This window comes from Falco naumanni, chromosome 9, assembly GCF_017639655.2.
Source record: "Falco naumanni isolate bFalNau1 chromosome 9, bFalNau1.pat, whole genome shotgun sequence".
Classification (NCBI taxonomy): Eukaryota; Metazoa; Chordata; class Aves; order Falconiformes; family Falconidae; genus Falco; species Falco naumanni.
Window position 1 is genome coordinate 11,826,883 of NC_054062.1, and position 14,271 is coordinate 11,841,153.

General features: G+C 45.6%; 1 protein-coding gene across 3 annotated transcripts in view; it reads right to left on the reverse strand.

The window, feature by feature from the left end:
• Positions 1-14,271, reverse strand: part of MAPKAP1 (MAPK associated protein 1) — a 106,336-nt gene that overhangs the window by 22,978 nt on the left and 69,087 nt on the right. For 2 of the 3 annotated variants that reach the window (XM_040605708.1, XM_040605709.1), the window contains exon 8: positions 4,472-4,579. The exons of the other annotated variant lie outside the window; for it this stretch is intronic. In XM_040605708.1, coding sequence (XP_040461642.1) covers positions 4,472-4,579 — 108 coding nt within the window. The remainder of the gene's footprint in view (positions 1-4,471; positions 4,580-14,271) is intronic. 3 annotated transcript variants of the gene reach the window in all.

Consider the following 14,271-nt stretch of genomic DNA (forward strand, 5'->3'; position numbering starts at 1 on the left):
CTGGGCAGCATGTGTGCGGGGCAGAGCGGGGCTGGTGCTCGGGCCGGCAGGGACAGGGCAGCCGGTGCCTCTGCCCGCGCAGCCACTGCCACCTCTGCCTGCGCCGCCTCTGCCCGCACAGCCGGTGCCTCTGCCCACAGCGGGCCAGCTCCCCCGCTGCCACAGCCCCAGGCCAGCCCTGGATAACTGGGGAACAGCCTCCCACCACCTTCCAGGAGCTCCGCTCGTTACAGTTGCTTGGACTCAACCGGAGCTCCAGGCCCCCTGGCAGGGCAGTGCCCAGCTGTGCTGGGGTCTGTGCTGGGGGCTGCGCACACCGCGCAGGTGGCCCCATGCTGCTGAACGCTGAACCCCAAGGCCAGGGAGGTGACAGTGAAGCGGGGGTCGGTCAGTGGGAGCATGGGGAGCCTGTGCTCACGGAATCTCCCAGACAGAACCACAGATGCTGTGCAGCTGACCACGATCTCATGGAAATGTTTTTAAATCCCTAAAACCGGTCACCATGGGAGAACACACGGTGCTGGATGGAGGGAGACCCCATACCAAAGGCAGGCATTCCGTTCAGCTACATCGCTTTTTTCTTTATTCCTCTGATTCTTATCAACTCTCCGGTCTCCTCCGTCCTTACCAGTGGAGGGACACCCCAGCCAGCCTGGCCGCTCTCCATCGCCGCTCAGATTGCTTGTGCAGCAAAACCATACAGAACATTAAACCACAGCCTCCTCCTTTGAAAAAAACCCAAACGGAGTGGTGCTTTCTGCCCATAGAAGCTGAATAAAAAGCAAACCTGGTGTCAAGGGCTCCACACTTCTACTCTTTAAGCTGGCCGCTGTGGTGACGCACTATGGTGTGTTAGAAGTCACAGTCATGGCACTAGTTTGCAGTCTCTGGGTTTGATGGTCACCCAGAAAACTGACACATTTCCCAGGCTGGAAATGACAGTTTAAGATCTTTACTCTGTTGCTGGGGCTTTTTGCTTTGTTTTCTTTAGCTTTTTGGAAAATCAGGTTCAGTACAGAGATGGCACTTTTGTTCAAGTGCTTGAACTACTGTGCAATACAGAGCTGTATAGTAACTCAATCCAATCTCCTCATAGAAAATCCTAATTTTGAAATGAGACAAACGGTAATGAAACGACAGGCACTGGAAGCACGAGTCTGAAAATAAGTTAGAAGTGAAAAGAAGGAGCCTTATCCAAAAGAGACCCCTGCAAGCACTAGAGGATGTATAAAAATGACACATTAGTAATATCAGAATATTGAAATGCCGTATGTAGACTATTCAAGAGCAAGTGAACCTGTATTTCCTCGATAAAACAACAAAATATAAAGTTAACTGCATTGCAAAAATGTCCCTTATTACTTTAATGTGCTAGTATATTGCTTAATGAAAGTTCTTAATTGTAATACAATTAATTACATACACAGAGTCCCCAGTTACATTTTCCAATAAGACATTGGCTTTGGTACAGGTCTAAAGGCACTAAACCAATTTTAATATATTAACACCAATTTCCCTTGAATACTAATTACTATCTAATGATAAAATGAGAAAGAGGAACTTTCCAGAAGTAAGATGGTAAGAATAAAACTAAATTAGCCATGAACAGTTTGCTACTATACATAAAAGCATTTCACGTTACAAAGTGCAAGCTTTTAGTTTAAAGATAAATCTTAGTGCAAGTTAGAAAGTTTGCCATACTGGAAACAGTTTATTCGTTTGAATGCTATTAGTAAGCACTGGATAGATAGGGGATTTCTCTGTGCATATTTCTTAATAATGGAAAGTTTTCTGTTTCATTTAATACCCTGAAATATAAACTTTCTATTTGCCCGAAGGAAACTGGCAGCTATTTTACTAGCAGATGTTTGGCATCATACATATATATTTATTTATAAATGAATATGAGACTATGAAGAGCACATTTACAAATAATAGCTGTTATAACAGAGTTTTCCCTGACTGACATATCTAAGCTAAAAGTATTTCAAATAAAAACAAAATGCACAAAATGAATATTTCATTTTGATGTTAGGGTTTTCAAGCTATTATTTTATTAATAGTGCAAAACTGTCAATATTTCTATTCTAATGCCATGCCGAAAGATAGCTCCTTAAGCACTACAAAATCCAATTTCTTATTCCGTACTGGGGGAACCAGGCTTTGTACAATGCATGAATTATGGCTGATCTTACATACTGCGCTGTCCTTGAACTATGTGGGCAGAGAGTTAACCGCACAGGTGTTCCACATACATCCCCGAGCAGGGACAATGGAAGATTGCTTTAAATTCACCCACATTTGGGAGGAAAAACTATATGCAGAAGATTTCTCCTGCATTCCTTACTTGAGTTTGGTATCAGCTCGGAGAACACTCAGGACCAGCACAGCAGCAGAGACAGAATTCACGTTAGCATCTATTATTTTGCGGATTGCTGCCAGCCTTGAACAAACTAAACCAGTGACTTGCTTTTGAACTCCACAGAGTCAAAGGGTCTGGATTGCCTTTGCTCCTCCATGTTCTAGGTGCTGGCTGATAAACCCAACACCCACGAATGAGACAAAAAGCCACCACCTACCGATGGGATGCTGTGGCAGCAGGGCAGGAGCACGGGGGCTTGGGGCAGCCCTCAGGGTCCTGCCCAAGGCGCTCCCCATCCCGGGGGCATCTTCATCCCAGCCAGGGCCCCCAACCACGAGCACCACCGATGTGCTTGAGGAGGGCCAGGAGAGCTCACAAATTAGGGTACTTCTGACTCACAGCCCCAGAGGTCTATCCTACAGCCTCCCGTTCTGCCCAGGAGCTGCTTTGGCATCCCCTCACCTAGGAGGGAAGTGGAGCAGTCGCTGCACAAGGACTTCAGGGAAAGGGAAAAGTGTTCCCTCAACGTTACTGACTGACATTTCTTTTGAGACAAGGCCTCTGTGGCTCTCCTGCAGCATTCGCTACTCATGCGGAACAGAATACCTCCTGCTAAAGCACTTACAAACTTATGACATTTACTATTAAAGTAATGGTGCAACCTGAACCTAGTCACTCATGAGAACTAAGAGCATCAGCAGATACAGCTACGAGCCACAGCATGGATTCCTCTGCAGATGATAAAAATGCGTTAAAAATGCAGTATATACAATATACCTTTAATTCTAGAGCCTGGATTAAAAAAAACGTTACTTCTAATCAAAACGTGCAAAACTTCTGAAAGTGTGAATCTTTTCATAGATTAAAAATTGATGCAAAAATAATAGGATGGATGCAGACATCGGGGAATTCTGGCTTGTGGAAGAGTGCAACTTGATTAGCGAGGTTAAAATTGCTCCATTTCCTCATGCACAGCAGCCCTGCCACCTTCTGCTGCATCCTCTCCTATGGTTTCTTAGAAGCATTTTATGAAGAAATTAACCAGGAGCATCATTTTGGAAGCAAGTCCCACTCTGCGGAGAACGGCAGCCAAAACTGTGAGTGCTTAATCTCAGCTCCAGCGCTGACGTACCACCAGTGAGCTTGTGGCAGCTGCTATTCCTTAAATGGGAGCAGAGCCTACTACTCGCCACTGGAATTAGGAGGTACTTTGGGGATGCTCTGCTCTCATTCTGGGATAAAGTATGAAATGCTATGGACAAAAAGCATAAATGGAAAGGTCTAATCTTTGTAAAGAAAGAAAAAACTTTATTACTGAAACAGGCTCTTACTACGATTGTTTGCAGCAAACACACTGAGCAAGGTTTTGGCTGACAGCTTGAATGCTGCTAGCTTCCTCATTAGTACAATCAACATTTTTACATCTGAATTAAAATAGAATGAAAAAATGCCCCAAAACTGAGAGCATGACTGTTGGGAAGAATGAAGGATCGACCGAAATGCTACAGAGGACAAACACAAATCAATGTCAAATGTTTGGTTGTTTTTTTAAAGTTTCATATAATTTCTTGTAAAGAAATTTATCAGGAAATAATATCAGGACCTTAAAAAAATTAACAGAATAGAAATATTTGAGCATAGCTGGAGAGAAGATTATTTGTCTAGACCTTTAAAAACCATCAGACTGCTCTAGTTACACCTGCATGGCTAATTTCTTTAGATGCTATTAGAAAAAAAATCAGTGCCTCTAACAGCCATATTGACGTGGCAAAACCTGCAGACCAACCACTTTATTCACTAAGCAATGCCTGCGACAGAAAAAGTTTTGTATTTCCAGTGTTTTTCAGGGTTGGTCACAACTTTACACAGCAGAGTTTAACAGAAAAAGATTAATCATGAAGCGATAAACAGGATGCAGACTATTTACTAGAAGGTATGAAATCCATCATTTCCCTCTGGAATAGTGTTTTGGCACAACTGAGAAGTGTCTCAGGAAAGAAAGTCTCGTCAAAACTTACTTGCCCAGACAGTACAGCTTGTGTTCCAAAATACATAACTTATGTGAGTTTAAGCAATTTACAAGAGCAAAAGTGAAAAGGGGAAACATACTGTTCTCCCGGACAAGGCAGAATTCCAAAGTGCTCTGGCTCTCCAAGGTACAGTCTAAATCTACTGGGACATTAGGTTCACTCTGCTTCTCCAGCCGATACTGAGGACCTGAAACATAAAGTAACTTGTAAAATCATCTGTTTTCTAACAAAGTGATGGCTTATCACGTTCAACTAACATGAGATTACTTGTAGCCTGGTAGTAAGGCAGGTAGATGTTTATGTTTCAAAGCTCTCTGCTGAAGGGAAGGGCCCTGCCATCAAACGGTGGAGGATGCGTGCAAGGAAACATATTCCAGTCCCCTTTGGCTGCCCAGCACCGCTACCTGGCCGACTCCTGCCCAACACTTCTGTGTTACTCCTGCACCAGGTGAGCCTGGGTTACACACCCTGCCCGTGCCGCAAGACTGGGCTCTTGCCAGCTGTGAGAAATACCTGCTCAGGCCCTGGTGTGCACCATGTCGGATTGTCGGGGCACCCTCCCTGATGCGGAAAAGCACAGCAGGATCGCTCCCCTTTGCCCTGCCCTCCCGGTGGCCCTACAGACCGAAGGCCGGCTGCTGTGCGCCGGGGAGCCCCGTGCCGCGCTGCTGGGGCTGCAGCACACCACGGCCCACGGCTGGGAGCTGGGGGGGCTGCCTCCACCGGCGGGGAAGGCCAAGGGGAGCCCAGCTGTGGGGGAAACCGGCCCTTCTTCTATGAACTGCAGTTTATCCTGAAAACCAGCTCTGTGACACCCAGTCTGGCTATTTCTCCCTCTGCCACGATGTGTTTCTCCAAAGCAAGCGCTCCCGAAGTGCAGGGCAGGGACGTTGTCACCACAGCCGCCGCTGCCCAGGCTGGCTCAGCGACATGCCGGGCGGAGGGTGGCAGTGCCTGGCAGCGCCACGGCTGCGAGGAGCCGAAAGGGCCACCCAGAGATGGGTTTGCTTTTTGCAGAGATCTGTACACTGTTAACACCCAGCCGCTTCGAACGTGCCTGTACAGATGCTGTTGCTTCAAATGAATTATTTTCACGTATGTTGCATTTAACTGTAGATCCTCAAGATGCAGGTGCCAACCTCCTCCCTCCCAAACCATCTCACCAAAGGAAAGATGATACTACTTAAAAAACTGTTTTCCAACCACAGAAAATGTATTAAAAAGCATTTTCTGTAAAAATAAGGCCACTTTTTTAAAAAAAAAATTGTTGAATGGATTCTTAAGCTATATGCCTTAGCTGGGATAAAAAAAGGAACGCAATCCCAGGGGAAGCCCTGCCAGTCAGGCACAGGCCGGCAGGACAGGACCCGATGGGATGGCTCAGGGAAGCCAACCTCTGCATGGGACCCCGGGCAGGAGAAAAGCCACTTCCAAGGGCAGGAGCTGGCGGAGGCAGCTCCATCCCTGCGGCAGCCCCAGGCAGGGTGGATCTCCATCCTGCTCCCACCCGGGAAGTGCACACCAAGTTCTCAGCTGTGTCATTTCTGTAAAAATGGGTAAAATAACTCTAAACGGGTACCTGAAAAAACTTAAGTGATGCAAAGAACCTTCGGCCAGGTCTTACTTTAACAAAAAACCCTAGAACTGAAATAACGAAATCTATTCCCTCTTTATCAGTACTTAAAATATTTCTGAATGTTTCCTGACTTTGAATTATGACAGTATATGATGAAATATTTAAAACATATAAAAAAATTAAGTATTTTAGCCTCAGATGGCATGCCTAAGAAATGGAATTTGTTAGCCAATTAATTTTAAATTTACTACAGCAGAATTTCAATTACGGCTTCTCATTTTGTCTCCCCAGAAGCCACGTGAAGTGCTCACCGCCCGACCCAAGTGTGTTCTGCTCCTGCAGCGGAACATTATTTCTCCGTAGAACGGAGCTCCCTTATTCCAGGTGACTCTCCGGGCCCACGTGGGCCGGGCCACCCGCAGCCCGCAGGGGAATGCACAGCCGCTCCCCCCGCCCGTGCAACCAGCACCGGATGCGTGGTGGTCAGGGCATCTGCAGAACAAACTGCGCTCGGGAACTGGCTGGGATGTCTCACAGAAAGGGAAGCAGAGACGGCCGCCGCTTCTCCTCTCCCAGCTACTGGAAATGTGACCAAAAATGTAGAAAAAATTAAATAAACAGAGGCCTGGCTTGTTAGGCAGAAGCAAATTATACTGAATTGAAACAAGTATCAAAATGGTACATCAATTGGTATTTTAAAACTGGTGTAGGCTTAAAAACCATATCAGTGCCAGCAAAACCTGCCTGCTCTGCCCGTCTCTAAAAGCCACTTTCCAGGTTCCCAACCTACACCCGGATGCTGAACAGTACCAGCAGTGACACAGCAGCAGAACTGCTGGTCCCCATCTGCATCTCTGTGTTCTTGGTACCTGGTACCACATCCCAAACTCCCAGCGCTTCTACCACAGACACAGCCTCTTGCCCCCACCAGTGCCCCAGCCCACCGACCGCAGCACCAGCACCGGGACCTGCCAGTGCCTGCCGCTGCATCCCAGCTCCCCACAAGAACAGCATCACCCTCTCTCAGAAACAATCACCACGACGCTGAGCAAGCTTCCTGCCATCCTGTGCAGTGATGTCGGTGATATCTCCCTCACCAGCACCATGCCAACATCAAAGCCTGATTTTTATCTGGAGCAACTTGAGTATTCCACGATCAGGTAAATTGTGTTGTCCAGTTTGTGTCAAGACCATATTAACTGCCTGCTAATAAAGCATCGAAATGGAGCTACGGATTGGAAACCAAGGCAACCTGCCATATGAATAACTCCTTTAAACCAGAAAAAACTAAGACATTCATTAAAAAAGTGTAAATGGATTTTTAGAGAGTATCTATTCTTAAATAAAACATTTTAAATATCTGTACACATTTACATGACCTCTACTTCACAACAGATGAAAAATGTTAGGCTGATTCTGTGGAGGAGTTTTACTACCAGACTTCTCTCACAAGTTCAGATGATGTCATTGGAGTAGAAATATTAGGGAATTTAATGGTCCCCTAACAGAACACTGCTCTGGGAATTTCAGCAAAATTTCAAGTGGTAATACTAAAGCTGGATTTTATGGCTTTCTGTAATCTGATGCAAACGCTCCACGTGGTTGTAAACCAAACCTTTAAATTCCTGGCACGGATGGCCCTGGCCCATGACCCCAGCAGAGCTCTGGCAGCAGGACCGCAGCTCGTCCGCGGCATCGGCTGGGGCGGCAGCCCAGGTGCGCACCCCACACTGCTTGCTGCGGCACGGCGGGGAGCAAACCGCATGTATGACATTCCACCACCCAGCTGGCAGCACGTATGTTAAAACGGAAGTTACCAGGGCAAAATGGGTCAACAGTTGGACCTGATGACCTCAAAGGTCTTTTCCGACCTAAATGATTCTACGATTCTATGAAAACAGCCAGAAGACAAAGCTAATGAATACGAATACTCTTCTAGTTCTGTCATTTTGTCGCAAATACTTGGAGCGAGAGAAGTCGGTGCTACAGCGAGCAGGGCTGGAGGAACGAGCGCTCGTGTGGCTGGGGAGGAAGGGGAACCAAGGCAGCGGGCAGAAACCAGCCACAAAGGGGTGCAAGAGAAGGGGCTATACCTTCAAGCAAACTTTTTTGTTCAAAACCCAGCAGGAATTTGTTTGGGGCTGCAGAGCCCCTGGAGAGCCGGGCCCCTTCTCCACCAGCTCTGGTGGCCTGACGCATCCAGTCTTCTCCATTCTTGGGCCACACAAGTGGTGAAGCATCCTGCATGCTGGAGCGAGGGCTTAAACCACATACTGCAAACGATACCAGTAACAGCAATTCTTCTCTTCCAGACTTAGTTTGAGTGCACTGACAGACCGGGAGCTGTGGAGGAACGGGGCTAACTTCGACAGCCGGAGCTGCTCCATCCCAGGGCCACGCTCAGCATCCCTGGAGCCAGGTGCTGGCACACCTCACCTCCGGGCCTCAGTCTCCGTTACACACGTCCCTTCCACTAAACCCCCCATCTAGTCATCCACACCATGGCTTCTGCCTACAGGCACCCACTGTGCTTCCGTTATTTCAAGACACCTCTTTGGACAGAGGAAGGATTACCAGGAATTTTACACGGAAACACCCCCAGTACTACACCCACAGCTTCCTACTGCACAATTCAAAGGTGCCCCAGGAAGAATCCCACCTGGTAATCAAATTAAGCATCTCTTACAAAAGGCAATGGCCATCCGCATAACAACAAACCAATTCTGTTGCCATTTAAGCTGCAAAGCCTTCAGAATGGGGTTTTGAAAGCATGACCCATCAGTTCTAATTTTTAAAACTTATCCTTTCAGTCAAGACTAGAAAAAGGTCCATTCCAACTTTTATCTTCCCTACAAAGTGCTGTTATCTTGAGCTGATGTCAGGAGCTCTCTCTCTCTTTCTGCTGACAAGCAGAGACGAGAGAGATAAGATTGGGAACGAATCTCACTTCTCTGAGTAAATAAATAATCAATACTCATCTAAATGTAAATGAGAAAGTATCCCCCTCTGATAACAGGGCTCTTATCAAACAGCCAATTTTCTACAGACATTTGGCCTCAACCAAATCACCATCATTCAGCCCCAGCCTAATGGCTAAAAATCGTAACTAAATTGAACCGATCACCAGAGATCAACTAAGTTCAGCCATGGCTACTACAGGTTCAAATGTTTGGAATGCAATTTTTCCCCCATTAACTTTCAATAGCAATGAAGAATACCACGGTCAGAGGTTGAATCTGCACAATAAACAAACACTAACACTTAAAAAGAGAATGCAGCTTTAAACAAAACCACAAACAAAACCCATGTTCATCTCCAAACTAGTTAACAGGGTAAAATAAGGATTATTGAAAGACTTACCTCAATATTTAATGTTTACAGCACTGTCAAACCTAACCTAAAAAGACCAGCATAAACAAAAAACCCCAAATGGTTTAAAACTGAACCCATGTTTTAGTGTTAGTCTCTGCAACAAAACACATCACTACATCCTCTTTGTCCCTTATCTTTACGTCCCTCCCAAGAGCTCCTATAATTCTCACAAAAGCCCCAGTTCCAGCTCTGCTGTCAGCTGTTTCTGCTCCCTTTATGGTCCATGTATTTGTTCAGAACACTTTTGAGTTTCTGATTTCCATAACATTGACCTCTCAAATTTATTGCACTGTGCGAGAAAAATAATTCCTTTCCGTTTCAAAAAGCCATTGTCAACCCACTGCTTTTGGGGCACACATCTCCCGTCTTCGGAACAGCTGTGATACCCTGCCCCCCTGCAATGTACCACCTCTACCACATGCACTTCACAGCCTTCTCTTGTCCCCAGCCATGTCTTGCCCAAACTAGAAAAGATCTTATCTCCTTAGCATCTACTCCTCGCTTCACACATCTGATCCATTTTCACACTCATCCATTTCTGTACCTTTTTACTTTTATATTATACTGTTTGAGATAAAATATAACAATTAAGATGTGGACTCATGATGATTTATGGACTAGCATAGTAATGCTTTCTGTTTTGTTCTCTACTCCTTTCCTAATTTCTGGCGTTCAATTTATCTTTCTGACTGCTCCTAACCACTGAGCTGAAGTGTTCAGAGAACTACTCATGACGACTCTGGGACACTTTTCTTGACTGATGGAAGGTAATTAGAGCCCATCATTGTATACACATAGTTACGGCTGCTTTTTACTATGTATATTATTTTGCACTCATTGACACTGAATTCCCTCTCTCATTTTATTGTCCTGTCACTCAGCGTTGTGAGATACCTCTGCAGTGCTTCACAGACAGCTTTTATTTGCACTATTCTTACTTCTTTTGTATCAACAACACATTTCGTAACATCAGCATTCACATCACTTTCCATGCCCCACATTAATGGAACAATGCAGGTTCTACCAGTTCCACTGGAACTCCACCAGTAACCTAGTTACTAATAACAGAGGGCCATTATTCTTATTCTTTGTTTCCTGTCTTTTAATCAATTATTAATCCATGCGAGGATCTTCCTTCTCATCCTGTGACAGCTTAATTGCTTTATGAGTCTTTGTCAAATCTTTTTTGGAAATCTAAGCATGCTATGTAAAACACATCATCCTCACTCAGATGGTCTCCGGCTTCCTCAAAGACCGCTTACCTGTTTCTGAGGCACAACCTGCTCTACAAAAGCCATGACAATTTTTTTCCTCTGTATAGTGCATTTGTCCGCATGTCATCTACTAATTCTGCTCTTTGCTACCACTGCATTTGACAGTTTTGCAGTTTGCCTGGTAAGGAAGGCAAGGTGTACTGATGTCTCCTTAACAACTTTAACAAACACTTGCCACCACCCACGCCTGAAAGAGCAGCAGATACAAGCAACGTTACACGTTGTATTTAACAACGCAGCACCTTCATAACTGACCCCTACCAAACCTCCTGGTGCCTACTGTCGGCTCACAGCGGTTTGCTGCTGTTTGTGGACTAGTTTCAAAACCTGCTCTCCTGACACAGCTCCTCTACTGAAACACTCCGGCACAAGAACATCTTCAGCCTCCAAATGCGAGACCTGCCGAGGCTTGGGGCAGAGCGGGGCACGCGCCCCGTGGTATTTCAGCTGAACTGCAAAACTCGTCTGGTTTGACAGCAGGCAGGGACCTGCCCCCAGCAAGCTGGCAAACGCTACGCCAGGAGCTATGGACGTCCACGGAGGTGCGGGACGCAATATTGTAGCTCGTCACCTAAACAGCCGCAGAAGTTCACAGGGCGCTGCAGGAGGATGGCCACGTCTGTGCACGGCCAGCGCCTGCCGCACCAGCCCATGCGCGGGGACACAGGAGATGCGCCATGCCAACGTGTGCTCCACTGGGAGCATGCTGCCAGCTGTGGGGGGCTCCAGGCTCCTGCCGGCATGGCTGTAATTCCAAAATAACACATGTAAAACCAGAAACTTGAAGACGGTCAGGCAGTCGTCACTTAATAGTCTAGGCAGCAGATGCCAGGCAGACAGTAAATAAGCAAAAGCGAGTATGAGCTATGTTCCAGGCTCTGTCCATGTACAGAAGACAGGAAAGTAGTCAAAAGAAAATACTTGATAAACATTTAATGCTGATGTCTGTGGTACTTTCCTATTTCAAGTTTCTCCTTTCACAAGGATACATGATTTATTACTTCACTGCTCCAACCCTAGGTTTTCAAAGTGTGATTTCTTTTGAGCTTAAACTATATTTATATTTATTTTTTTGTTATCACTTTTTTATTATTGCCATAGAAAATATTTGCTGGAAATATGTTGCAGCTATTACAAGGTCATAAAAAAGAGGAGGTTTATGTATTTCTATCATTTCAAATAGTCTGTCAGAAAGTATCAGTCGCACTAAGTGTAAGACTACTGGATTCCAGCTTTCCCTCTGCCAGCACATGGGTGGCATATGGAAGAATTAAAATAGCTCAGCGTGGCTGCTCCTTGGGTGCTGGCTGGGAGCAGGCAAAGCGAGGCACCGCGCCGTCCCCTGCCAGCCCCCGGCGCAGCCTGCCTCCGCAGCGGCACGGGGAGCACATGTCCCATCAACACTGGACACGGACCCTGGGCCAGGGTTACGAACAAAAGGGGCCTGAGGAGAGGGATCAATACACTGCGGAGAGCACAGAAACTGGGAATGGAGAGAGGTCTCAGGCCTCCTTCTGCAGGATTTTTCTTCGAACATGACAGAAGGGGCAAGGACTCCATTGTGTGCTCGGCAATGACAATAAAACAACAGAAAATATGTAAACAGTTTGAGAGGAAATAGCTGTAAAGCCAGAATGTTTACATCTCAAATCCTACTGCTATGAGGACATCTTAAATCTGTTTATACGTTAAAAATCCCCAAAGCCCCTCAACACCTCTGAAGTGGAATAAAGATTTTATCATTACAAATGCAAATACTGGTTAATAAATAAAGATTTAAATAGTGAAAACAAACTTTTAACATTAAGCACAAGCATGAGACTTTTTTTTCTGTCCAATCTGTTTTTTCTTAACTTACACTGTTGTGACATTACTGAATTTTACATACAGTTATCTGCTGCTCTCCGCAGAAATACAGATGGTTTTTGTAGAAATAAACAGTCATTTATATGAAACAATTGTAAAATAGTTTATGGAAACCAGTGGTGTAATGCATTCAAATAAATGCCAGGACCGGCTGATGGAGAGCCAAGGTGTTAAATCACACTGCTTAAGAATTCAGCTGTGGGAAACAGATAGTAAATCCAGAGTGACAGAATTTCCAGTGACGGCAAAGGTTTCTGACATCTAGTCCAGTACACAAAAACTACAGCAGTTCAAACCCATTTTACTTAACACTACCTTGACAGCCAGTGAAATTAAAGAATTTAGTCAAAAGCCCCTTAAAAAGAAACAAACACTTCATTTATGTATTGCTTTTCTGAAGAATAGAAAACATGCACATAACTAGGAGCAAACCAGTCTTTGCAGAATATTAACAGAAGTGCTTTATTTAATTGCTACTATAGACTTTTATTCTTTTGGCATTAGCAAAATATAGCTCTAAATAAAGCTGAGAGGAGAAAGAAATCATCGTGTTTGATCTATAATGTAATGTATCTTAAAGCAGAAATACAATATACGTATTTAGGTGGGTTTTTTTAAATCACAAATTGAAGATACAATGTCAGGGCAGTACATGTGCCAGCTGACCCACCCAAAGTCCCCTCCACACTCTACTGCCTAGAGGAGGGCACGATGTGAGCATCCCAGCATCCCAAGCATCCCAGAATCCCGAGCATCCCCCAGTCCAAGTTCAGGTGGTTATTTGAGATGCAGATCAACATGAGGCCTCTACACACTGACTCGGACTGTGAAGTGACAAAGGTCCTTCCCCTGCTACAGACACAGAAGTAACAGCACGGCAGCAAGGGGCAACACAAGCACCCAGACGGGCGCATTTCAAGCTTCACAAAAAACAAGCAGGAAGGAGACGGTCCCACGACTCTACCTGGTGTATCAGCAGTACCTTCTTTCATCAGAGTGGATAAAATAAACAAAAAAGTCTCCATCACCCCAACACTGAATCACAGAATTTAAAATATCACATAAATTACAGCTTTATTACCAACCCAGAGGAACCAATAAATGTATGATTTCAATACCAACAGCTCTAAAATAGACTCAGTTCAATATTTCACTTTCATTTCAGAGACCAGGCATGAAAAATTTTCCTCAACCATTCAGGCTGATGTCCAGAATCCCATCAGCCCAAACACACAGAACTAACGAGCTATTTCTATTCTGACAAACTATTCACAAACTTTATTCCCGATGAGCTGTTCCACGCACACCAACATCCCCGTCCCCCCTGTCAGGTCAGTGTCTGCTCAGCATCAGCAGGCTGGTGGGAAAGGGCTTGCTGAAATAAATTATTACCACTGCAAAACAGAGATGGAGTTTGTAGACAGAAGGAAATAATTTCAAGCAGCCTCCATCACACCCTCTCCAGCACAGAGGGGCTCACCCTGCACAACACCAATCCTGCTGAGGAAAATCTGCTGCAAAAATAATAAGCAAGCAACCCTTCCTCTTTCCCTAACAGACATCACGGCAGACAGCCAGTGAGCAGCGGGGCCAAACAGCTCTGGGAACATGGGGCGGAGGGTGCCAAGCAGGGGTAAGGAAAGCTGTGAGCCGGCAGAAGCTCCCCCAGGAGCAACCGCAGGACCAGCCAGCCCCTACTGCCCCAGCACGGGACCAGCAGAACTGGGAGAAAGCTGGGACAACCGGGGGCTCTACGCTTCACTTACGCCTTTTTTACCACCTTGCCTCTTT